Here is a 24,519-nt window from a genome sequence, read left to right as displayed (position 1 = left end):
ATGAATGATGATGTGTTACTAATTAGGTTAGATACAACTCAATAGATCAAGTAAGCATAGACGATTTTGATGAGGAAAATATAGTGTACAAAAATGTTGGACACAGGACTTTGCACATCCAGTGGATGCTGTGATCAAAAAACACAAGATTTTTTTCCCTGTAATTTCACAACAAAACACAATAGGCTCTATTTGAATGGTCTATGCACAAAGTCTAAAGCACTGATCATCAACTGGCGGCCCACGGGCCGAATCCGGCCCACAGAGCCGTTCAATCCGGCCCGCGACTGGATTCCAAAATTGTGAGAATCAAAATAAAAATAGTGGTCCACACTATTAAAGCAACTAAAAATAACAACAACTGAGTCTCTTGTCCGAATAAACAGCATTTATGACTATATTTAGGCTACACTCCGAAATGAGGACAGACTCAGACAGACTATGCGGTGTTAAGCATTTGTTTCAAAAAGGGTTAAAAAAACACGAACGAATGCATAACTTTTCCTCATGCCCTTACTTAACATTTGTTTTTTATTTCTAAGTCTCAACAACATGCTTGATACTAGTTTGAAACTTAACAAAATGTTAAGCCAAAATTAGATTTTTATTTGATTTTCTTTTTGGGGGTCCGGCCCCCAAGGAGACTGTCTGGTAATACCGTGGCCCTCTGACAAATATAGTGGATTACCCCTGGTCTAAAGTGCATAGCACAAAAGCAACAATGGCGTGTCCAAATCCACTTTTGCTCTTTAAAGGATGGAAAAATTCGTTTTGCGCCCCGGCGCATGGTCTAACAGGGTTGTGCTTATTCTCTTATTAAGTTTTGTGTGTGTTTTTAGCATAACATTCATTAAACCAATCAGAGTCTCGTCTCCCATTCCCTTTAAGAGTCAGTTGCGTTGCGTGCATTTGCTATTAACATGGCGGACTTTGTAAGAGGAAAAACTGAACGCTTCACTAGTGAGAAAACAGTTCTGCAGCGAGAGGATAAAGAACGAGCCTCCTCCAATCGGCCTCTTTACTTTCTTTTAACTTTTTACCAAAGAGCATTGAATCACTAAGAGGAGACAGTCTAGTATGATTTAGGAAACAGACACTAGGTGGCGCGGTGGCCATTTTGGAGTGAAAATTCCAATAGAGCAACAGCATATTATAAGTCTGTAAATTAAACTATTAAAAGTGCTGATGATTGTGATTGTAAGTGTTGTATTGTCGTCTTTCAGGTTGTATTTCAGCTTTAATGCGCTTTTTAAATAAATAAATAAAAAACAAAGCAGCTGCTTGCAATCGCAACAGCAATAAGATCCAATGGACAGCCGACCGCTTTCACTCCAAAATGGCGGAATCACGGGGCTGTTCCTGGGCACTGATGTTGCAATGGAACGTTCTAGTGAGTATCACCTCTTGATCATGCTAAGCTCTTTGCTTTTACTCTTTACTTTACTTTCATGGAGTAGGGAAACTGTGAAAACTCGCTCCACTGAAGACATCCATCAGCCTACATGTTTCATTTCGTTTGTTGAGCGCAAAGATTTGTTTCAAAACTATTTCTATAGTCAGTTCTAATTTACAGCAAACGAATAAATGAACAATAATAACGAGTGTGTTCAAAACACTGAGTTATATCCAAACACGCGTCCTGTTGTCCCATATGGGTAAAACCAGACAGGTGGACTAATCTAAACTTGTTTCTATTAAAACGAATATATATCTGCATATAATAAATAATACTGCTAATAATAATAGCATTATACTAATGCAGATTGTCATGAATAAACTGAAAAAGCCTTCTGAGATGAAGAAGGCATGCTGATGAAGAAGGCTTCTGTGCTACAAGCAGGTGTCAGAAGCTTATAGTTGTGTAGCGCCATCTAACGTCAAGGAGTGATTTTGCATATTCTTCTACTCGATGCCAGTGAAAATCGCTTGGGTTTCAATGCGGAAAAACGTCTATAAAAACGCAAACGAAAAGCGTCCCAGTGTGTACGAGCCTTAAAATTGAAGATTTTGGGCTCTGTTGAACATATTTAACAATATGGTTGGCTGGTAATTACATTTTTTGTACATTTCATGGATTTTACCTTGTTTTGATCTGTATTTCTTTTCACTGTAAAGCACTTTGCGACTCTTTGTTCTGTGAAAGGTGCTATATAAATACATTTTTTATGAAATCTTATTTTGCTAGCGCACTTTTTTTGTTTTTTAGGTGAACAATTAATCTGTGCAAGTTAATCCACTGAAAAACAATTGTCATCCAAAATCTGAGCAGGGCGGCACGGTAGCTCAGTGGTTAGCCTCACAGCAAGAAGGTCGCTGGTTCGAGTCCCGGTTGGGCCAGTTGGCATTTCAGTGTGAAGTTTGCATGTTCTCCTCATGTTGGCGTGGGTTTGCTCCCGTTTCCCCAGCAGTACAAACACATCAGTTGAATAAACTGAATTGTCCCTTGTGAATGAGTGTGTATGGGTGTTTTCTTGGTACTGGGTTGCGGTTGGAAGGGCATCCACTGCGTAAAAACAAATACTGCAATAGTTGGTGGTTCATTCCGCTGTGGCGACCTCTGACAAATGATTGAATGAATGAAAGTCTGAGCATTTGCTTCAGTGTTTGGAGTGGTCGTCCTCTTTTGATGTCAGTTTGATGATTCAGTCACAACATTCTTAGCCACGCCCCTCTTACTGTTTGTTTGCTATGAGGGAAAGATGCGTAAAATGAAAGCCCCGCCCCCTACTCAATATTCCGGTTTAGCTGGAAGTTCATCAATATCCAGTTCACGCGGACCTTAAAGACTTAAGTTATTAACCTGTACTAAAATGCATAATTAATCAACTCTGTCATATTCATAATTTATTCACATGGACCTGTGATGTCTCTGGTATGTGATGGATGGTGTTTGCTGTGACTGTTTCTCTGCATTAGCAGGAGCTGAAGGTCGTGTCTGTGGATAAAGTCATGCCACTGGTGAAGAGGAGCATCGAGCCCAAACACCTGAGCAGAGGAGCTTTACCTGAGAGCATCAGCAATGAGCTGGAGTGTGTGACCAACAACACCCTCTCGGCCATCATACGCCAGCTCAGCAGCCTTAGTAAGACATCTTACATTCGTCTGGCAGAAATAACTGTGTATACGTTTAAACCAACAATAAATACTGGCGATTGAAGTGATGTGATGAATTCGCTCGTAGAAAACACTTATAATGATTGCTTTAATACAGAGTGTGACTGTATATAGTTAAAAAATATTAGCCGTCCTATGATGTTGCAAGTCTTTTTCAAAAAATGTTTAACAGAGGAAGGGCATTTCTCACAGTATTTCATATTATATTCAAATTTAGAACTCATGGGTTAATGTAGTCAAACTTTCCCAGTGATGGGTTGCAGCTGGAAGGGCATCCGCTGCATATAACATATGCTGGTTAAGTTGGCGGTTCATTCTGCTGTGGCGACCCTAGATTAATAAAGGGACTAAGCCGAAAAGAGAATGAATTAATAAATAAATAAATTAATTAATTAATTAAATAATGAATGAATGAATGCATTCAAACTGGGAATTTGCTGTATTTTACAATGATCTGGAAATGATTGGTTTATTCTCTCTTTTTTTTCTGCTGCTTAACGCACATATGTTACAAACCCCTGATGTTAGTCTAGGGCACTGATCATCAACTGGCGGCCCACAGAGCCGTTCAATCCGGCCCGCGACTGGATTCCAAAATTGTGAGAATCAAAAAGAAAATAGTGGTCCACACTATTAAAGCAACTAAAAATAACAACAACTGAGTCTCTTGTCAGAATAAACAGCATTTATGACTATATTTAGGCTACACTCCGAAATGAGGACAGACTCAGACAGACTATGCGGTGTTAAGCATTTGTTTCAAACAGGCTTAAAAAAAAAACACGAACGAATGCATAACTTTTCCTCATGCCCTTACTTAACATTTGTTTTTTATTTCTAAGTCTCAACAACATGCTTGATACTAGTTTGAAACTTAACAAAATGTTAAGCCAAAATTAGATTTTTATTTGATTTTCTTTTTGGGGGTCCGGCCCCCAAGGAGACTGTCTGGTAATACCCTGGCCCTCTGACAAATATAGTTGATTACCCCTGGTCTAGGGGACGGTGGGGTTTGACATTCAGGTGTAATTAAAATATATTTATACAAACAGTGAATAAGTGCAAAAGACAACCAAAATAATACCAAAATTGTGATTTTATTTATATTTCCCAAAAGTGAACAAAAACAACGAATAAATCCAAAATAAAGTAAGGCAAAATATACTATTTACAACAGGGGTCACCAATCTCGGTCCTGCAGGGCCGGTGTCCCTCCAGGGTTTAGCTCCACCTTGCCTCAAAACACCTGCCTGGGTGTTTCAAGTATACCTAGTAAGACCTTGATTAGCTTGATCAGGTGTGTTTGATTAGGGTTGGAGCTAAAATCTGCAGGACATCGGCCCTCCAGGAACAACTTTGGTGACCCCTGATTTACAATATTTTCATGACTGAGACAAATACAAAGATGGGGAAAAACAGGAGAGCTGGCAGAAGAGACGTGGGGGGCGCTAAAGAAACGAAAAAGAACAAAACCCAAACTAAATCTAACTTCCCAGAAGCATCTAGCAGTCTAACACTGTGAAAACAAAATAATTAACACGCGAAGAGTCTTCCGAGTCCTGACTGTCCACTCTATCTATCTATCTGTCCTAAGTGCAAAATGTATGTCACGTGACCTTTTTACCTGTCCGCTTCGTCTAAGCCTCGTAAACAACGTTAAACTGAGAAATGGAGTGATATACGAATAACGGACGGATAACGTGCACGCGGAAACGGGCAACAACAAAATACACAGTTAGACGAGTTCTTTCGTAACGCAACAAGAAAACAAGATAAGAAAGGGAAAAGAGAGGGGCTGGTGAGTGGTCTGGCGTGCGCTTTTATGATGGGTGGACTTTGCTTATTGGATGTAACGTAAGAATGATGTAACCGGGGGAGAAATGACTGACAGCTGAATAGACCAATGAACACAACCTGTGAATAATGAAAGCAGATATGGGAGAGCAGAGCGAGAGAGAGAAAACGCAAACAGAGCACAAATAACACAAATATGTAACAATATGTTTTATAAAGCAAAATAAACAGTAAAAAATGAACATAAGCATATAAACCCAGTGTTTCAGCTTACAAAAACAGTAAACACTCTACACATTTACATCAGTTTAAAAAGCAAATGTAACCTGGTATTTACAGTTATGCAAAAAAAAATTTGTTCTGTGTTTTGGGAACAATGGTGGACTATGTTTTGGTAAAAATGACGATATACAGCAGGGAAAATAAGTATTAAACACATCCTGTTTTTTTCCTGGGAATAATATTTCTAAAGGAGCTGTTAACATGGAATTGAACCAGATTTGGGCAAAAACCCAAACAGTACAAACATAAAAATAAAACATTTGTTTTGGATTGCTGTCGAGCTGAAATGTCCGCCCTGGTTTCATCTTCATCCTCCTGCTAATGTAGACGTTGGACTGAAGCAGCTAATATTCATTTACACTGAGGAAGGGCAGGGGGGTGCTGAAGAACTACTGAGAGATTTCATCTGCTGTCTGGGCTTTCCATGCCGTTCTACACCTCCCATTCTTCATGTGTTCAATACGTTTTTCCTTGCGTCATTTCATTTAATTACACTTATCTTCATTTGTAAACTAATTAATATTGCTTTCCTTGCATATATGGATTTCTTTTGTTGCTATCAACGTCCGGGGAAAATTTCAAGTCAACAGCAACCTTCAGAAATATGTTTTCTGAGAAAAATGGTGACGTGTTCAATGCTTATTTTCCCCGCTGTATAAAATCCATCACATTAGATGAAATGAGATAACAATGCTTTTTTTTTGTTCATTGGCTCTCCAGCTAAACCTTAATCCCATGAACCACACAGAGCAATCGACAGATGTGGACCTGCGTTTATGCGTGTTCAGACGGATCAAAGATTGTCAATCGCTGAACTCATGTCGTCTGCAAGCTGCTGTGTGTGTGCATCTTTATGTGGCTGAATGAAACTTGCATCGGTTTATTTGCAGGGAATGTTTGTGAGCAGGAGTTAATAGCAGAATTGTCATTGTTGGTTGAACTAACCTTAACAGGTTGCACAAAATTATGTGCACAAAAATTATTTGTTTCAAATATAGAGCTGGGCGTTTTGAAAAAGTCTCATCACAATATAAGGCATCTTATATGCTGTTAACAAAATATATCACAGTATAGTACAATTTCTGTAAATTAAATCAATAAATAAACATTTATTAAGCACGTGTAAATAACTATTTTTACATTTTTTTATAATGAAAATGATTTTTTTTTTTATTATTAGATTTTTTTTTTGTTATTTTTTATTATATTTTTCACTTTATTTAGAACTTCAGACAAATGTTTGATAAATGATTAATTAATATTAGTGAAATATAATTTTTTTTTACAAAAAAAAAACATTGTACATTACAGGTTCAGCATAAAATATTGCTAAATAAAATGCAAAATGTAAACATTGTACTTTTAACAATGCAAATTTATCACCTTTTCTGTCTACATCCCCTTAATGGCATGTAATATTGCGCTCATATAAATGATGAAAAGGTATTACTGTAAACAATGTATCTTGAGACACCCCGACATAAATAATAGAGCATAATATAAGACTATAGACTTTTTATTTTGTCAATACTATATATATATATATATATATATATATATATATATATATATATATATATATATATATATATATATATATATATATATATATATCTTGTCATATTGCACACAATGCATAGCCCTAGTTTCAAAGTTCATCTCTGATCTTAGGTCTCTTTGCTATTCATCTTTAAAAGGTAAACATGCAGAAGACGTGTTTGGTGAGCTCTTTAATGAAGCCAACACATTCTACCTGCGTGCAAACTCTCTGCAGGACCGTATTGACCGTCTCGCAGTCAAGGTCACTCAGCTGGACTCTAGTGTGGAAGAAGGTGAGTCAAAAATCAAAACACAAGGACCACATACAATTGAAGTCAAAATTATTAGCTCCCCTGTTTATTTTTTCCCCCAATTTTTGTTTAGCAGAGAGAAGATTTTTTTTCAGCACATTTCTAAACATAATAGTTTTAATAACTCATTTCTAATAACTGATTTATTTTATCTTTGCTATGATGACAGTAAATAATATTTGACTAGATATTTTTCAAGACACTTCTATACAGCTTAAAGTGATATTTAAAGGCTTAACTAGGTTATTAGGGTTAACTAGGCATGTATAACGATGGTTTGTTCTGTAGACAATCGGAAAAAAAAATTAGGGGCTAATAATTTTGACCTTAAATTGACTTTTAAAATATTAAAAACTGCTTTTATTCTAGCTGAAGTAAAACAAATAAGACTTTCTCCAGAAGAAAAAATATTACCAGACATACTGTAAAAATTTCCTTGCTCTGTTAAACATCATTTGGGAAATATTTAAAAAAGAAAAAAAAAATTCAAAGGGGGCTAATAATTCTGACTTCAACTGTATAAAGCATTTACTTTTTTTTTTTTTTTGACTATGCCTGTCACAATAATCAATATATGGACTTATCGCACAACACATGAACATGACCTTAATCATTTTTGGTGATGCAATATTTATCGCCTATAGACCAATTCTAGCAACACTAGCTGACTCTGCAACATCTCTATCTCTATTGGAGGTGTCAGTGCCAGTATGGTTAAAAATACTTTAGTATTCACTATAAACTACTATAGTATATTTTCATGTGGGTATTTGATGACTTAAAATATATTTGCTAGCAGATATCCCAGCCTCGGTTAATTTTTATCTTAAACTTTTTAGTAAACATTTATTATTATTGATTTAGGATATGCGTTTTCACATTCTGATACCAATGCCTGATTATTAAATTGGTAAAATGACTGTAATTAAATGAAATATGCTTAAGAATAAAATATGATGTGTTCTTTGGAAGAGTGTACTTGCATTGTGATGATATTATATTGTCATTCTGGCATTATGGGGGGCATAAAATGGTCTTAAAAGGACAATCGTATTGTTTATTGCAATATATTTTGGTGCAATATATCCTACAACAAAAAAAATACATATCATGACAGGCCTAGTTACAGCCTTTAAATTTGTCATGTTACAGTCTATCAAAATTCAACAAATAATACCCCATCACGACGACGCCAAAAAAGTTTGTTTGAAATATTTATATTTTTATTAAAAAAATAATAATTACATGCACATAAATAGTCACAGCCTTTGCCATCAGACTCAAAATTGAGTGTTTTATTTCCACTGATTATAATTGTACCTCTTCCCAACAGGAAAAAACACCAGTACTCAAGAATGCGTGATTATATGGTGTCATGGCTTGACAATCAAAAAATGTCAATAGTGCAAAACAGCCAACATAACGAAAGAGTAGTCAATTTGTCCAGAGTGTATTGTTGAGTTTTTGAAAACTTTTTAAAGCATTTTCTTAAAATATGTGTCAAAATAAGATGTGTCAAAATAAGATAAGAAACACAGAGAAGGTTGTGGCCAAATTAAGACTCAAAATCACCCCGGAGTGGTTGAAAACATCCCCAACAGCACACAAGGGTTTATATGGAAAACCGTGAATTTCATTAGGGTGTATACATATATACATGCCTCAACATGGTTTATACAAAGTAAAAAATGTGTATATATATATATATATATATATATATATATATATATATATATATATATATATATATATATATACATACATTTTTTCACATGGCTATATATATATATACATACATTTTTTCACATGGCTATATATATATATAAATATACATACATTTTTTCACATGGCTATATATATATATATATATATATATATATATATATATATACATACATTTTTTCACATGGCTATATATATATATATATATATATATATATATACATACATTTTTTCACATGGCTATATATATATATATATATATATATACATACATTTTTTCACATGGCTATATATATATATATACATACATTTTTTTCACATGGCTATATATATATATATATATACATACATTTTTTCACATGGCTATATATATATATATATATATATACATACATTTTTTCACATGGCTATATATATATATATATATATATACATACATTTTTTCACATGGCTATATATATATATACATACATTTTTTCACATGGCTATATATATATATATATACATAAATTTTTTTCACATGGCTATATATATATATATATATATATACATACATTTTTTCACATGGCTATATATATATATACATACATTTTTTCACATGGCTATATATATATATATATACATACATTTTTTCACATGGCTATATATATATATATATATATATACATACATTTTTTCACATGGCTATATATATATACATACATTTTTTCACATGGCTATATATATATATATACATACATTTTTTCACATGGCTATATATATATATATATATATATATATATATATATACATACATTTTTTCACATGGCTATATATATATATACATACATTTTTTCACATGGCTATATATATATATATATATATATATATATACATACATTTTTTCACATGGCTATATATATATATATATATATATATATATATATATATATATATATATATATATATATATATATATATATATATATATATATATACATTTTTTACTTTGTATAAACCATTTTGAGGGATGTGAACAAAAGCAATGGTCCCAGGGTATTTCCTGTTTTACATTATTAATTTCTATAGCTTCTGAGAATCCAAAAAGAGCCACATATTGATAAATAATGTTATGATAGCTGTTTTAACATGATTTTATGATTGAATTTCCTCTTGTTATAGTTTGATAACAGGCAGGAAGTGTTCATGGGCCAATGACATCACACTGAAATGGTCTATGTAATGTGCATGTATATAGCACATTTACTGTGTGTTGCCATAAAGCACTTTTCATCATGTCAGGAAAAAAGTGTGAAAACCTATTTTGTGTGTGTAAGTGTTAAATTTATGTGCTTTTCAGTATAATAATCTCTCTGTTTCTTCTTTGCCACAGTTTCACTGCAGGATATTAATATGCGTAAAGCGTTTAAGAGCTCTACTGTTCAAGACCAGCAGGTGGTGACAAAGAGCAGCGTTCCAAACCCCATCACGGAGATGTACAACACCAGCGACAAACCACCGCCGCTCAACATACTGTCTGCCTACAGGTGTGTGTGCGTGTGTGCCTTGCTTTCTGATTCTTTCTCAATATTAAAGGGGCCGTGACATTTTTGACTCTTTTAAAACCATTTAAAAATAATATAACGAGTAAGCAGGCATTAATAAAACATGCTAAGTTACATACTTGTTAATAGTGATGGGAGGTTTGGCTCTTTTCAAGCATTTCGTATCACTATCTGACTTCTATTTTAGCCCAGGTTATCAATTGTGAATGATTTGTGTGTTGGTAAGGAATTTTTCATTCATAAAAGCCTTATTTGCATTACAAAATATAGCCTATAATCAAAAATACACATTATTATAATACTATTATTTAACATTTTAAAACTATTTAAATTGAAGAATTGAACAAAACAAAACCACAGCAAACAAATTAAATAAATAGAGGCAAAGGACTTAATATTAAGACACATTTAATGCAGGTTGCCATTCAGAAATAGCAATCCTTTCACGTTTTGGTTTGATCCTAGTCGTAGCTCCCATGAGATCTAGCTCTTCTTTACTACAAAGAATCACTACAAAGTGACAAAATTACTACTTGCTAAAGTCTTTTAAATGATCATTTACGAAGTGACAAAGTGAAAGAATTTGTGTCAGATTTTGCTTTGTTCTGTGTGATCCGCCAACTTCCAGTTTACCCAGTTCACCAGTTATTCTGCATTGCGGAAGTTAGCTCTTTTCCGTGACTGTTTTAGGAAAAATGGTTTGTTTTGGTAATCTTTAATCAAAATTGACCATTCGCTTCTGCTCTGGAACCGCAGGCCTTCTCTGATGACATCAGTTTGACAGATTGGGCAAGATATGAAGAGAGAAGTTAATGAAAATTATTTATACAAAATTCAATTACTGTACATAATAATTACTGTTTTTACATTACCTTGAGGGTTGGGTAGGGGTAGGCCTTAATAAAATACAAATGAATGAGTAATTTAATAAATAATATGAACAATACTCTGTATAATTCCTGTCCTTACATTAATGTGAGGGTTGTGATAGGGGTAGACTTTATTAAAATACAGTTTAATGGGTAATTTAATAAATAATATGAATAATAGTCTGTGTAATTACTGTTCTTACATTACTGTGAGGTTTAGGGTAGGGGTAGATGTTATTAAAATACAGTTTAATGGGTAATTTAATAAATAATATGAATAATACTCCGTGTAATTACTGTTCTGACATTACTGTGAGGTTTGGGGTAGGGGTAGACATTAATAAAATACAATTTAATGGGTAATTTAATAAATAATATGAATAATACCCTGTATAATTACTGTTCTTACATTACTGTGAGGTTTAGGGTAGGGGTAGACATTAATAAAATACATTTTAATGGGTAATTTTATAAATAATATGAATAATACTCTGTATAATTACTGTTCTTACATTACTGTGAGGTTTAGGGTTGGGGTAGACGTTAATAAAATACAAATGAATGAGTAATTTTATAAATAATATGAACAATACTCTGTATAATTACTGTTCTTACATTACTGTGAGGTTTAGGGTTGGGGTAGACGTTAATAAAATACAAATGAATGAGTAATTTAATAAATAATATGAACAATACTCTGTATAATTACTGTTTTTACATTACTGTGAGGTTTAGGGTTCGGGTAGGCTTTAATAAAATACAATTTAATGGGTAATTTTATAAATAATATGAATAATACCCTGTATAATTATTGTTCTTACATTACTGTGAGGTTTAGGGTAGGTGTAGACGTTAATAAAATACAATTTAATGGGTAATTTAATAAATAATATGAATAATACTCTGTGTAATTACTGTTCTTACATTACTGTGAGGTTTAGGGTAGGTGTAGACGTTAATAAAACACAATTTAATGGGTAATTTAATAAATAATATGAATAATACCCTGTATAATTACTGTTCTTACATTACTGTGAGGTTTGGGGAAGGTGTAGACGTTAATAAAATACAATTTAATGGGTAATTTAATAAATAATATGAATAATACCCTGTATAATTACTGTTCTTACATTACTGTGAGGTTTAGGGTAGGGATAGGCTTTAATAAGATGCAATAAATAATATAAATAATTCTAGTTTACTCTGTATCCCTTCGCCAACCTGATTTCTCCAAGTAGGAGATGTTTCTGGATTTACATCTATGTTGATCCTGGAACAATATTCCAATCAGCCAGAATTGAGGAATATATTTACCGTTTATGCTAAGTTTAGGCTTACAGTTGGGTTTATACACTTATACATGATTGTTATCCAACTATTATTCCTCTCTGGTTTTGGGAATAATTTTACAGCTATGGTTGGGTTTAGGGGTAGTGATTAGGTATGGATTTACATTTTCAAACAAAAATGATGTTCCAGGATCAGTGAAGATGTTAATTCAGGATTGCATCGTACTTGGTAAAATCATGACGTGCATTTCCCTTCTAGCAACAACCATTAGTTTACCCACATCCTACTCAATATTGGAAATGTTGGAAAAAATAAAGTTCCACAGGAAAATGCATCGGGGAAAAAAAACATAGGAAATGCATCATCATACTGAAATGAAGGTCTGCAGAAACTTTCAGTTTACTTTGACTTTAAGATGTTTATATGTGTTTTGTTTCTTTTACGTAGGGATGATCACATTGACGGAATTAAGTTCTACACTGACCCCTCCTATTTCTTTGACTTGTGGAAGGAGAAAATGCTTCAAGACACTGAAGACAAGAGAAAAGAGAAGAGGAAGCATAGGGTAAAATAATCTTGCTTTTGAAGATTGGCAGACTATGAAATGAAGAAATGCTTTTTATTCTCGTTTGGCTGCAAAGCAAAACCCCAGTTGTCCATGCCTAATTAACCTAGTTAAGACTTTAAATTGCACTACTCAGGGTATTTACAGTTGCTGGAAATTCTTGAAAATGCTTGAATTATAATGTAGTGTTTTCAAGCTCTGAAAAGTGCTTAGGTAAAGTGCTTGAAAACTGATGGACAATGTAATTAGTTGCTTTCATGATAAGTTATTTGATTAAATATCGAATATTTAACTAAATTGGAAAAAAAATTAATTAAATAAAGGGCGGCATGGTGGCTCAGTGGTTAGTACTGTCGCCTCATAGCAAGAAGGCAGCTGGTTCGAGTCCCGGATGGGTCACTTGGCATTTCTGTGTGGAGTTTGCATGTTTTCCCAGTGTTGGTGTGGGTTTCCTCCGGGTGCTCCAGTTTCCCCCGCAGTCCAAAGATATGCCATATAAGTGAATTGGATAAACTAAATTGGCAGTATTGTATGTGTGTGTATGAATGTGAGAGTGTATGGGTGTTTCCCAGTACTGGGTTGCGGCTGGAAGGCCCTCCGCTGCGTAAAACATATGCTGGAATAGTTGGCGGTTCATTCCGCTGTGGCAACCCCTGACAAATAAGGGTCTAAGCCGAAGGAAAATTAATGAATTAATGAAGTGAAGTTTATTCATAAACAAATTTCGAGAGGATCACGTGCTTATGATTGTTCACAGCTGTTCCAGCATTGGCTTATGACCAATTATCCTATCAGACGATTCCTAACTAACTATAAATAACCAGACTTTTCTCATCAAAAATATCTTCGTCTCGAAGAAACCCACCACCCAACCCTACTTTACTTTCTTTCAAACGGGCGACATGGTGGCCAGTGATTAGCACTGTTGCCTCACAGCAAGAATGCCCCTGGTTTAATTCCCTTCCAAACCAGGCGACATTTCTGTGCGGAGTTTTGCTCGTTCTCCCCGTGCTCGCGTGGGTTTTCCCCGGGTCCTCTGGTTTCCTCCCACAGTTCAAAAACAAGCACCCTAAACAATTAATCCAAATTATTTTAGCCAAGCTCCGAGTACACCTTCTCAACATCCATATCTGACACTTAGCTACAATAAGCAAGGGGGAGTCATCGAGATCTACCTGAGCTCAAACTCCCCTCTCACCCTGCAACGGGAGGGAGCCCAGGGCTCGGGGATCTTATAAGCTCAGGGCTCTCTCCCGGGACAGCACGCCAAACAAGCTTTATTATCAATCATCAGTTAAGTGTGAACTCTTGAAATTACATAAAACTCTGGAGTCTGCACACGTGCCTATAGCATGGTAAGCCTGATTTTTTTTTATCTGCTCCCTTTGAAATGCAAATATTTAAAAGATACATTTAAGATAAAAGTAAATCACATTTAAGAGAGTAAACGATAACACAGTAATTACAGTTCAAATTAATACAGTTTTTCAGTTTTGGGCTTGGGGCAAACATTTCATCAAATATTTTCCTTAGATCACTAAACTTTGCTTCTACACTAGGGCTGGGCCAATATGGGATATTATATTGAATCATGATAAAATTTGCAGTGTGTTAAAAAATCTCTCTGTTAAACTGAACTTGGCAAATATTTGAAAAGGAATAAAAGATTTATGGGTAGCACAATCACATCCGCTGTGTAAAACATATGCTGGAAAAGTGAATGAATGAATAAAACATTTATAATAATTGTATTTTCAACTCAAACTACTAAAAGTCTTTACAGTACTGATCGTGAGCTGGAGCCACTTGTTTCTATCTCATAATTGGCTCAGATGTCAGTGAGACGTGAAACATTTTTGCTGAAGCTGAGATTCAGATGTTTATCGTCCTCTTTTCTCTCTCCTCATACAGGAGCAGAAACGCTGTGTTGACGGTACGCTGCCTCGTGAGGTGAAGAAGGTTCGTAAGGCTCATAACCGCAGACAGGAATGGAACATGATGGCTTTTGATAAGGAGCTGCGGCCTGAGCATCGTCATCTTCATCATCATCATCATCCTCATCATCCACTTCACAGAGGAGCATCATCTGAGGGCTCGCTGTCTCCAGAGGGAAGGTTCGTCATCTCACTGTCTACAGATCCAGACTTCACTACATCAAATACCTGCTTTTGTTTATAACAACGTTTATGCTGTGGTCAGATTGCCAGAAAATAATATTTCAATGGATTACTCATGTTTTTAAAATAATAATAATAATAATAATAATAATAATAATAATAACATACAATAATAAGTCAATTAAAATAATAAATAATGTAACCCACCGATCCTACTCAACCAAACCCAGTCTGAGCTGGGATCGAATAGGCAATTCTTTGTATGGGAGTCAGTTGCTTTAACATGGAGGCTAAAGACCATGGCCTCTAGCGTCTTTTGCCTAACCTTTTTTGAGATCAAAGGAATGAGGTTTACCTGAGGTTTTCCTCCCATTCAAAAAGTAGGTAGCACATTTTGATGACGCAATATGCTACCCATCAGATTTTGCTACCAGTGTAATTTTAATGTGGAGTAGTGTGATATGAAGCTGTAATATCGCCCTAACCTACCTAATCTCTAACTCCAACCTCAGAACCATTCAAATACAGTGTTGCTAGCATAATCTGATTGGTAGGATAAAATATCAAGACACCAGAAACAGAATTCCAAGTGTCACGACTTATAAAGCGGATGACTTGCCTAGTTAAGCTAATTTAGCACAATAATAAATCTAAGTTACAAATTGTTAACTCGTATAAGTTAATTGTTTACATATTTTTGAGCTCAGAGTTGAATTTACTCATAAAAACGATTGAACTGCATGTTTGGAACTGTTTGTTTAATGGAAGTAAATAGATCAGCTGAGGAGACTTTGAATTTTGATTTCTTCATTTGAGCATTCAGTGGTTGAAGTTGTGCCAAATTACTCCATAAAGTATACCTGACTTAAAACAGCCTTTTCAAGAGTTCCCACTTAGATATGCTTGGCGTATAAAGCAGATTTGGCATGCTGTCCCGGGAGAGAACCCTGAGCTCGGAGATATTTGAGCCCAGGGCTCCCGCCCGGTCGATAAGCATATCAAGAGATCCGAGATCAGGTAGGTCTCGAGAGCTCCCCCTTTTAGAAAAGGGAGGAAAAGGAGAAGATGGGGTGGAAGGGGGGATTCTTCCAAACGAAGATAAAACATTAGGGAGAAAATGATCCATTTATAGTAAACTAGGATCACTCTGATTGGATTATTACTGATTACAGATGAGTGGCCAGACGTGCTCAATCATATCACGTGCTCCTCTCGAAATTGGTTTATAAAACTTCACTTCAGTCAAATTAAAAAAATTATTTGGCCCAACTTCAACCACTGAAACTTAATAAACTCAATTTCTTTGCAGCCGGTTGCTTTAAATTTTTAAGTTAACTAAACTTTTACATTATTTACAGTGCATGTTAACCTAGTTAACCCTTTAAATTGCACTTTAAACCCAATACTAGTATCTTGCAAAAAAAATAACTAGTTAATATTATGTTCTGTCACCACAGCTAAAAGAAATGAAGTATTAGAACAATTATGTTGAACAAAAAAGTCTCTTCATTAAACAACACTTAATTAAACAATAATTGAAACAACAATAATTAAAATTTCTCAGTATTTTGACTTCAGATGTATCTACTGAAAACTTAAAGAGTCTTTGCGGTACATTTAGAAGTGCTTAATCCTTCTAAAACTCCAATATCTTCAAAATTAATTAATGCAATGAATCCTTTTCAACAGACCACATCCAAACAGCTCAGAGTTTCCAGTATGATGCGATTTACTTTCTATGTGTGATTTGATTGGATCACAGGACTCATTTTTCTATGTGTGATTTGATTGGATCACAGGACTCATTTTTCTACTCAGCCAATCCCCATAGACATAAAAAAGTAGTGACTGCAGGTTGATGGAAAGTAGTGGAGTAAAAGTACCGGTACAACACAAAAAAATGGACTCAAGGAGACATTTCTGAAAATTCCTGAGACCAACTACTCAATTAAAGTCATTTGAGTATTTGTAATTTGTTATTTTACCCCACTGCATCCAAACAGCTCAGAGTTTCCAGTGCACCCTCAAGCTGGAGCGCACACACACCCGCGCGTGTTCATGTCTGTGGACTCCGCAGCATCTGGTGCTAATGGGGCGGTGGAGCACGAGTACCACAGTATTGGTGGTCCTGGAGCTGCGGATGGAGCTTTCAGAGTGGCTTCACTGTCTCGAGTGCATCCAAACCCTCCACAGTACACGCATGCTGAGAATGGAGTCAACGGGAACATCACACTTCCTCCAACAGACTACGGGTAACAGCAATGACTCTGCTATGCTAAATGTGATCGGAATGCTTTGACTTTTCCCTGCTGAAGAGATGCTAGAACTTGGCATTTGCATGGTAATTATTACTGGTCTCTTCTCAGAATCAACATGCATGTAATTTATAGTAAATACTATAGTGTTTTTGAAAAATAAGTCAGAATCAGAATCAGAAAGAGCTTTATTGCCAGGTATGTTCACACATACTAGGAATTTGTTTTGGTGACAGAGCTTCTACAGTGCAACAGCATTACAGAGACAGGACGAAAAACAGATAATAAATATATTTAAAAAAATAGAAGTAAGTAGTGAGTGCAAATATACAGATTGACAAGTGTATGTATGTGTTTATTACTATATACAACGTTATATGTGCAGTTGTGCAAATTGGCATGTAAAGTGTGTTGTTAAATAAGTGTATATGTGTATAAAAGTGTATAGCAAGTAGTGATGTTGGTTTCGCAACTATTATCATCAAGTGTTCATGAGATGGATTGCCTGAGGGAAGAACCTGTTTCTGTGTCGGGCTGTTCTGGTGCGCAGTGCTCTGTAGCGTCGACCAGAAGGTAAAAGTTCAAAGAGGCAGTGTGCTGGGTGTGAGGGGTCCAGAGTGATTTTGGCAGCCCTTCTGCTCGCTCTGGATAAGTACAGTTCTTGGGGAGTAGGAAGGGTTGAACCAGTGATTCGCTCAGCAGTCCGAACTATTCGACGTAGTCTTTGGAGGTCGTATTTAGTAGCTGAGCTAAACCAGACAGTTATTGATGTGCAGATGACTGATTCAATGATGGAGGTGTAGAACTGTTTCAGCAGCTCCTTTGGGAGGTTAAACTTCCTCAGCTGACGAAGAAAGTACAGCCTCTGTTGAGCTATAGCTGTTGAGCTAGAGCTGTTCTATAGTTGCTTTGGTAATACAACAACTACACTACCTGACAAAAGTCTTGTCGCCTCTCTAAGTTTTAGGAACAACAAATAATAACTCGACTTCTAGTTGATCATTTAGTATCAGAAGTTGCTTATATGAAAGGCAAAGGCCTCTAGATTACACTTATTTTACCTAAATAAAATATGATCATGCCTTGATTTTAATTATTTAATTAGGACAGTAAGGTATGACTTTGCTTAGACAAAAGTCTTGTCACTGAATATAAATAATGTCCAGTATAGAATATAAAGTCATGCTGCAGTGGAAACAGAATTAATACTGTGTATGACTCCCATGAGGAGCAACGCAGTGGCGCAGTAGGTAGTGCTGTCGCCTCACAGCAAGAAAGTCGCTGGTTCGAGCCTTGGCTGGGTCAGCTGGCGTTTCTGTGTGGAGTTGCATGTTCTCCCTGCGTTCGCGTGGGTTTCCTCCAGGTGCTCTGGTTTCCCCCACAGTCCAAAGACGTGCTGTACAGGTGAATTGGGTAGGCTAAATTGTCCGTAGTGTGAATAAGTGTGTATGGGTGTTTTCCAGTGATGGGTTGCAGCTGGATGGGCATCCACTGCATAAAACAAATGCTGGATAAGTTGGCGGTTCATTCCGCTGTGGCGACCCCAGATTAATAAAGGGACTAAGCCGAAAAGAAAATGAATGAATGAATGTAAGATACAGTAAGGACTTTCATAAGATATGAAATATAATATAAGTATAATATAAGAAATATAATATAAGTATAAAGATGCTTGATTCAAAATAAATAGTGCTTTAAAAAGTCCTTAAATCTGCTGTTCATGAAAGAGTGGGAACCCTTATGTATGCTGGAGCATGTAAAGTCTGCTTGAGAACATTTCCCTCTCTCTCTCTTACAGTATGATGGAGTATTATGCCAGTTCAGGTCCTCCTCCTCCTCCACCTCCTCCACCGATGGCTCCTCTTATTCCCTCTGCACAGACAGCGTTTGCTTCTCCTCCTGCTACTCCTCATGCCGGACCAGTCTCTTCAGCTTTACACTATCCTCTTCCACCTGTCCCGCCTGCTTTATCACCTCCTCCTGAAGGTCCAGCTCCTCCTCCAGCTCCTCCTGTTCCTCCTCATCCTGAGGGACGGAGGCTGAATCTGCAGGCCGGCACAGACGCTCGCAGCGACCTGCTGTCAGCGATACGCATGGGTGAGTGTACAATTCTGCACACGGGGTTCATACGGGTGCTGGAAATCCTTGAAAATGCTTCAATTTTATTGTAGTGTTTTTAACCCTTGTGTGTTGTTCAAATTGCCTACCCTTTCGTTATGTTAGTGGCTGTTTTTGCCCCATTGACCTCCAGTGTAATTATTTTTTTTTATCGCAAAGCCAAGACACCAAATAATCATCCATTCTTGGTTGTTGCTGGTTTTCCCTGGTGGGAAGAGGCCAGTTTTCTCATTTTTACTCTTGATCATCAGGATGGTAATGCACTAATAAAGTGTTTCTCAACCACGTTCCTGGAGGACCACCAACACTGCATGTTTCGGATGTCTACTTTGTCTGTCACACCCATTACAGGTCTTTCAGTCCCTGCTAATGAGATGACGATCTGAATCAGGTGTGTTTGGTTAAGGAGACCCGGAAAATGTGCAGAGCTGGTGGTCCTCCATGCAACGTGGTTGAGAAACACTACACTAATACATACAGCAAGACTGGTGCAGAGTGGTTTGATGAACATGAAAGTGAAGTTGAACATATTCCATGGCCTGCACAGTCACCAGATGCAAACATTATTGAGTCACTTTGGTGTATATTGGAGGAGCGAGTCAGGAAACGTTTTCCTCCACCAGCATCATGTATTGACCTGGCCACTATTCTGCAAGAAGAATTGATCAAAATTTCTCTGGCCATTGTGCAGGACTTGTATCTGTCATTTTCATCTTTGGTGAACGAAACACTGTAAGGGTGTGTGTCCACTATATATTTTCTTGGGGTGATCGACAAGCACCCTAAAGACTGGTTTATACTTCTGCTTTGAGTGATCGCCATGACCCACAGCGCATGCCTTGTGTATCATTCTGCAGCCCAAGACTGATTACTCACTGAAGCTAAGCAGGGCTGAGCCTGGTCACTACCTGAATATGGGACCACATGGGAAAACCAGGTTGCTGTTGCAAGTGATGTTAGTGAGGCCAGCAGGGGCGCTCAACCTGCAGTCTGTGTGAGTCCTAATGCCCCAGTAAAGTGAAGAGGACACTATACTGTCAGTGAGCGCCGTCTTTTGGATGAGACGTTAAACCTAGGTCCTGGCTTTCTTTGGTCATTAAAAAATCCCATGGCACTTCTCTTGAAGAGTAGGGGTGTAATCCCGGTGCCAAATTCCCTCCATCGGCCTTTAACCGATCATGGCCTCCCAATCATCCCCATCCAACGAATTGGCTCTATCTCTGTCTCTCCACTCCATCTGGTGTGTGGTGAGTGCACTGATGCCGTTGTCCTGTGGCTGCCGTCGCATCATCCAAGAGGATGCTGCACACTGGTGTTGGTGTGGAAAGACCCTCCCTCATGATTGTGAAGCACTTTGGGTGTATGGCCATACACGATAAATGCGCTATACAAGTACACATTACATTTAATAAATTACATGCACCACAGAAGACAATGCCAACACGCAAAGAACGTGTGGTTGTTTTTAAAAACGTGAGACGCAGAGCACAGATGCTCTTCTGGAGGTCAATAATAATATAATAACACTAATACTGAAATGGTTAATGCATTTAAGAATGACCAAAACACCATTTCAGATGTTTTACAGTGTGCTCAACCTGCTGGTTTATCCATTCACACACATTTTTATCATCACATGATCTCTTATAACTAAATCACATGACTGTTTTTAATGTGCATGCTGGAATGTGTTCGGTAAAAGTGTTTCATCGTAGTCTCTGCGCATCTTTTCTCATCGAATAAAAAGCTTATCCTACTCAGTTACACGTTTTTATGCGCATTTTCAAAACTTATGTGCGTTATGGCATTTCCATCATCTGTTTTTTATGCACATATTCAGTGGATGGAAACGTAGCTTGTGTCGAGTTTCTTTGCTGAGGTTTGGTTTTGTTCTAAATGCTAGCTTAATGTACAAGTGTTTCAAGCTCTAACCAATTTAATCATGAGGTAAACACAAAACAAAAGTTTCCATCTGGAGCTCCTTCACGGGACTCGACAATTGCAAACACTCGCTCCAACGGGCTCGCGGCTCTCGGACCCACCCACACAAGTCAGCGCTACTAAGCCGACCAATCACAGAGCTTGAGCTACATGTGGTTTATTTATAAACTAATTTCGAGAGGATCATGTGCTTATGATCAACACGGCTGGCACCTCATTAGCTCCGTAATCTGCCCTATTAGATGATTATTGAAGCATTATAAATAACCAGAGTTTGTCACTCCAGTTATCTTCGTCTTGAAGCTTCCCCCTCCTTCCACCCCTACTTCCCACCCTTTTTTTTCGATAGGGCGACAAGGTGGCCCAGTGGCTAGCACTGTTGCCTCACAGCAAGAACACTGCTGGTCCAACCTTCTATCAGACCAGTTGGCATTTCTGTGCAAAGTTTCCATGTTCTCCCTGTGTTCGCCTGGGTTTCCCCCGGGTTCTCCAGTTTCCTCCCACCGTCCAAAAACATACACCATAGCCAATCGACTAAACCAAATTATCACCCAAGACAACCTTAGTTTACACTTCTCACGGTGACAGCAGGGGAGTTCTCGAGACCTACCTCAGCTTGAACTCCAGTCTCGCCCTTCTAACGGGAGGGAGCCACGGGCTCGAGGATATTATAAGCTCAGAGCTCTCTCCAGGGACAGCATGCCAATTACGCTTTATTGATTATCAGCTAAGTGTCTATCGTCGCGACGTATCGTTACATTTTTTGAGAGGTGCACGTCAGCGTCTGCATCAGCCACAGCGAGGGGTATGCAACCCCCGGGAAGGCTGTGTCGGACCATCCGCGTGCGCTCGATGCAGAAGTATAAATCAGCCTTAAGATTGTCAAACTGCCATTCAAAACAACAAAATTTACATCGTACTTATGTGTGTTTGTGTGTGTTCAGGCATTCAACTAAAGAAAGTACAGGAGCAACAAGAGCAGCAGGCTAAAAGAGAGCCGGTGGGCAATGATGTGGCCACTATTCTCTCCCGCCGCATCGCCGTCGAGTACAGCGACTCAGAAGACGACTCAGAGCTGGATGACAACGAATGGTCAGACTGAAGACTGTCAGCCACACACACTTACACACACACACACACACACACACACACACACACACAATGGTAGCTCGAGACCTTTTTCATAAATATGCAACTACTTTAACCTGCAGAAATGTGCATATAGTCGATTAAGACTGATGTGTGTGAGGAGAAGTGAGGAAAGACATATTTAAAGTGTTTACGTAAAAATACCAGTCACACTTCACAATAAGATTTCATTACTTAATTTTATATCATCGCTTCACAGCAAGAAGGTCGCTGGTTCGAGTCCTAGCTGGGTCAGTTAGCATTTCAGTATGGAGTTACCATGTTCTCCTGGAGGTGCTCCGGTTTCTCCCACAGTCCAAGCACATGCACCATAGATGAATTGAATAAGCTAAATTGGCCGTAGTGTATGAGTGTGCATGGGTGTTTCCCAGTACTGGGTTGTGGCTGGAAGGGCATCCGCTGTGTAAAACATATGCTGGATAAGTTGGCAGTTCAATCCGCTGTGGAGACCCCTGAAAGAAACTAAGCCGAACGAATGAATGAATGAATGCACTTAATATTTATAAATGAAGGTTTCGGTCTATAGCCGCCTTTCCACTGCATACGACATTCGGACACGACTGTCGGATTATTCCCCCTTGTGGCAGTCGCACAGAATATTCAGCTTTGTCGTGCACCATGGGAAGCTAATTCTCGCGGTGGTGTCCGAAATAAAGGAGTGCAAAAGCAAGAGCCTTTATACTCTGTGTGTTCACAATGGTTGAATGAATGAATACTAGAAACTCTTCATAGACTGCAAAACATTTTGGAGGGAATGTGGAAATGAGATTAAAAATAATAACATTTTCATTACTCATTTATGAATAGAAATGTTTTTTTAATATAGATATACTTATAAACTTTTTGTCTGATTCAAAAAATAATGAAAAACTCCTATTTCTCATCTCGCGCGCATGGACCTGCTTAGACCACACTGGAATGTATCACATCCAGTCGGCCGGTCTCATACGGTCTAGTTACAGGAGTTCATATATTTTAACAGATCCGATTTGAGCTGCCAATCCATTAAAATATTTGAACTTCTGCAACTAGACTGTATGCTACCGGCCGATCGCAAGTGATGTATCTCAAAGCTCAAATCGGATCAGAATTTTCCGCATACGATGATCAGAACTCCACGCAGCTCCCGGACTACTCTCCATTGGAAATGAAGGACTTCTGGTCTGTCGCTTGTTGTGTGCAGTGGAAATGCGGCTTACGTCTTTTCCTCTGCTTATACTGACAGATGTTTGCATGCAGGATGCTGTGTGATTGACACTAAAACCCAAATGAATCTCAGTTTTTTATGTACACACACAATCAGACTCGATCTTTCAAAGCACAGTCCACTATATTGCACACATTGTATGGGAACACAGGCACACAGAAGCATGCTAGAAATAGTTCTTCTTGTCCAGTGTCTGCCTTTTTTTCTCTTTTGCTGCATTGCAAACCATGAATAAATTATTTTAATAAGTGAATGGCTTGTTTTATGTGGATAATGTTGTCAGAACGTACTGAATAGTGTTCAGTAGTGATGAGATAACGAAGTCTGAATTATTCGCCCTCCTGTTAAATATTAATTCTTTCATATTTTTCCCTAATTTCTGTTTAACGGAGGGAAGATTTCTAAACATAATAACTCATTTCTAATAATTGATTTCTTTTTTCTTTTTCTATGATGATGATATTTTTATCTGCATAACTATATATATATATATATATATATATATATATATATATATATATATATATATATACAATATATATATGTATACAATATATATATATATATATATATATATATATATATATATATATATATATATATATATATATATATATATATATATATATATATATATATATGTACAATATATATATATATACAATATACTAGTATTCAGCTTAAGGTGACATTTATAGGCTT

The 24,519-nt window shown here is 36.9% G+C and overlaps 1 protein-coding gene across 1 annotated transcript; it reads left to right on the top strand.

Moving 5' to 3' along the window:
• The first annotated feature begins 2,949 nt into the window (after positions 1-2,949).
• Positions 2,950-22,563, top strand: wasf3a (WASP family member 3a). The gene is made up of 8 exons (XM_056457112.1): positions 2,950-3,082; positions 6,888-7,022; positions 10,135-10,288; positions 12,913-13,030; positions 14,942-15,144; positions 17,151-17,399; positions 19,201-19,499; positions 22,406-22,563. The coding sequence occupies exons 1-8, from the start codon at positions 2,950-2,952 to the stop codon at positions 22,561-22,563; spliced, it is 1,449 nt and encodes a 482-aa protein (XP_056313087.1).
• Positions 22,564-24,519: the final 1,956 nt, after the last annotated feature.

This window comes from Danio aesculapii, chromosome 5 (genome assembly GCF_903798145.1).
Source record: "Danio aesculapii chromosome 5, fDanAes4.1, whole genome shotgun sequence".
NCBI lineage: Eukaryota > Metazoa > Chordata > Actinopteri > Cypriniformes > Danionidae > Danio > Danio aesculapii.
This window is presented reverse-complemented; position numbering and strand designations above follow the sequence as displayed.

Coding starts and splice junctions, on each gene's coding strand:
- wasf3a (XM_056457112.1), top strand. CDS start 2,950: ATGCCACTGGTGAAGAGGAGCATCGAGCCCAAACACCTGAGCAGAGGA. Junction 7,023..10,134: donor GGACTCTAGTGTGGAAGAAG/GTGAGTCAAAAA, acceptor TCTTTGCCACAG/TTTCACTGCAGGATATTAAT. Junction 13,031..14,941: donor AAGAGAAGAGGAAGCATAGG/GTAAAATAATCT, acceptor CTCCTCATACAG/GAGCAGAAACGCTGTGTTGA.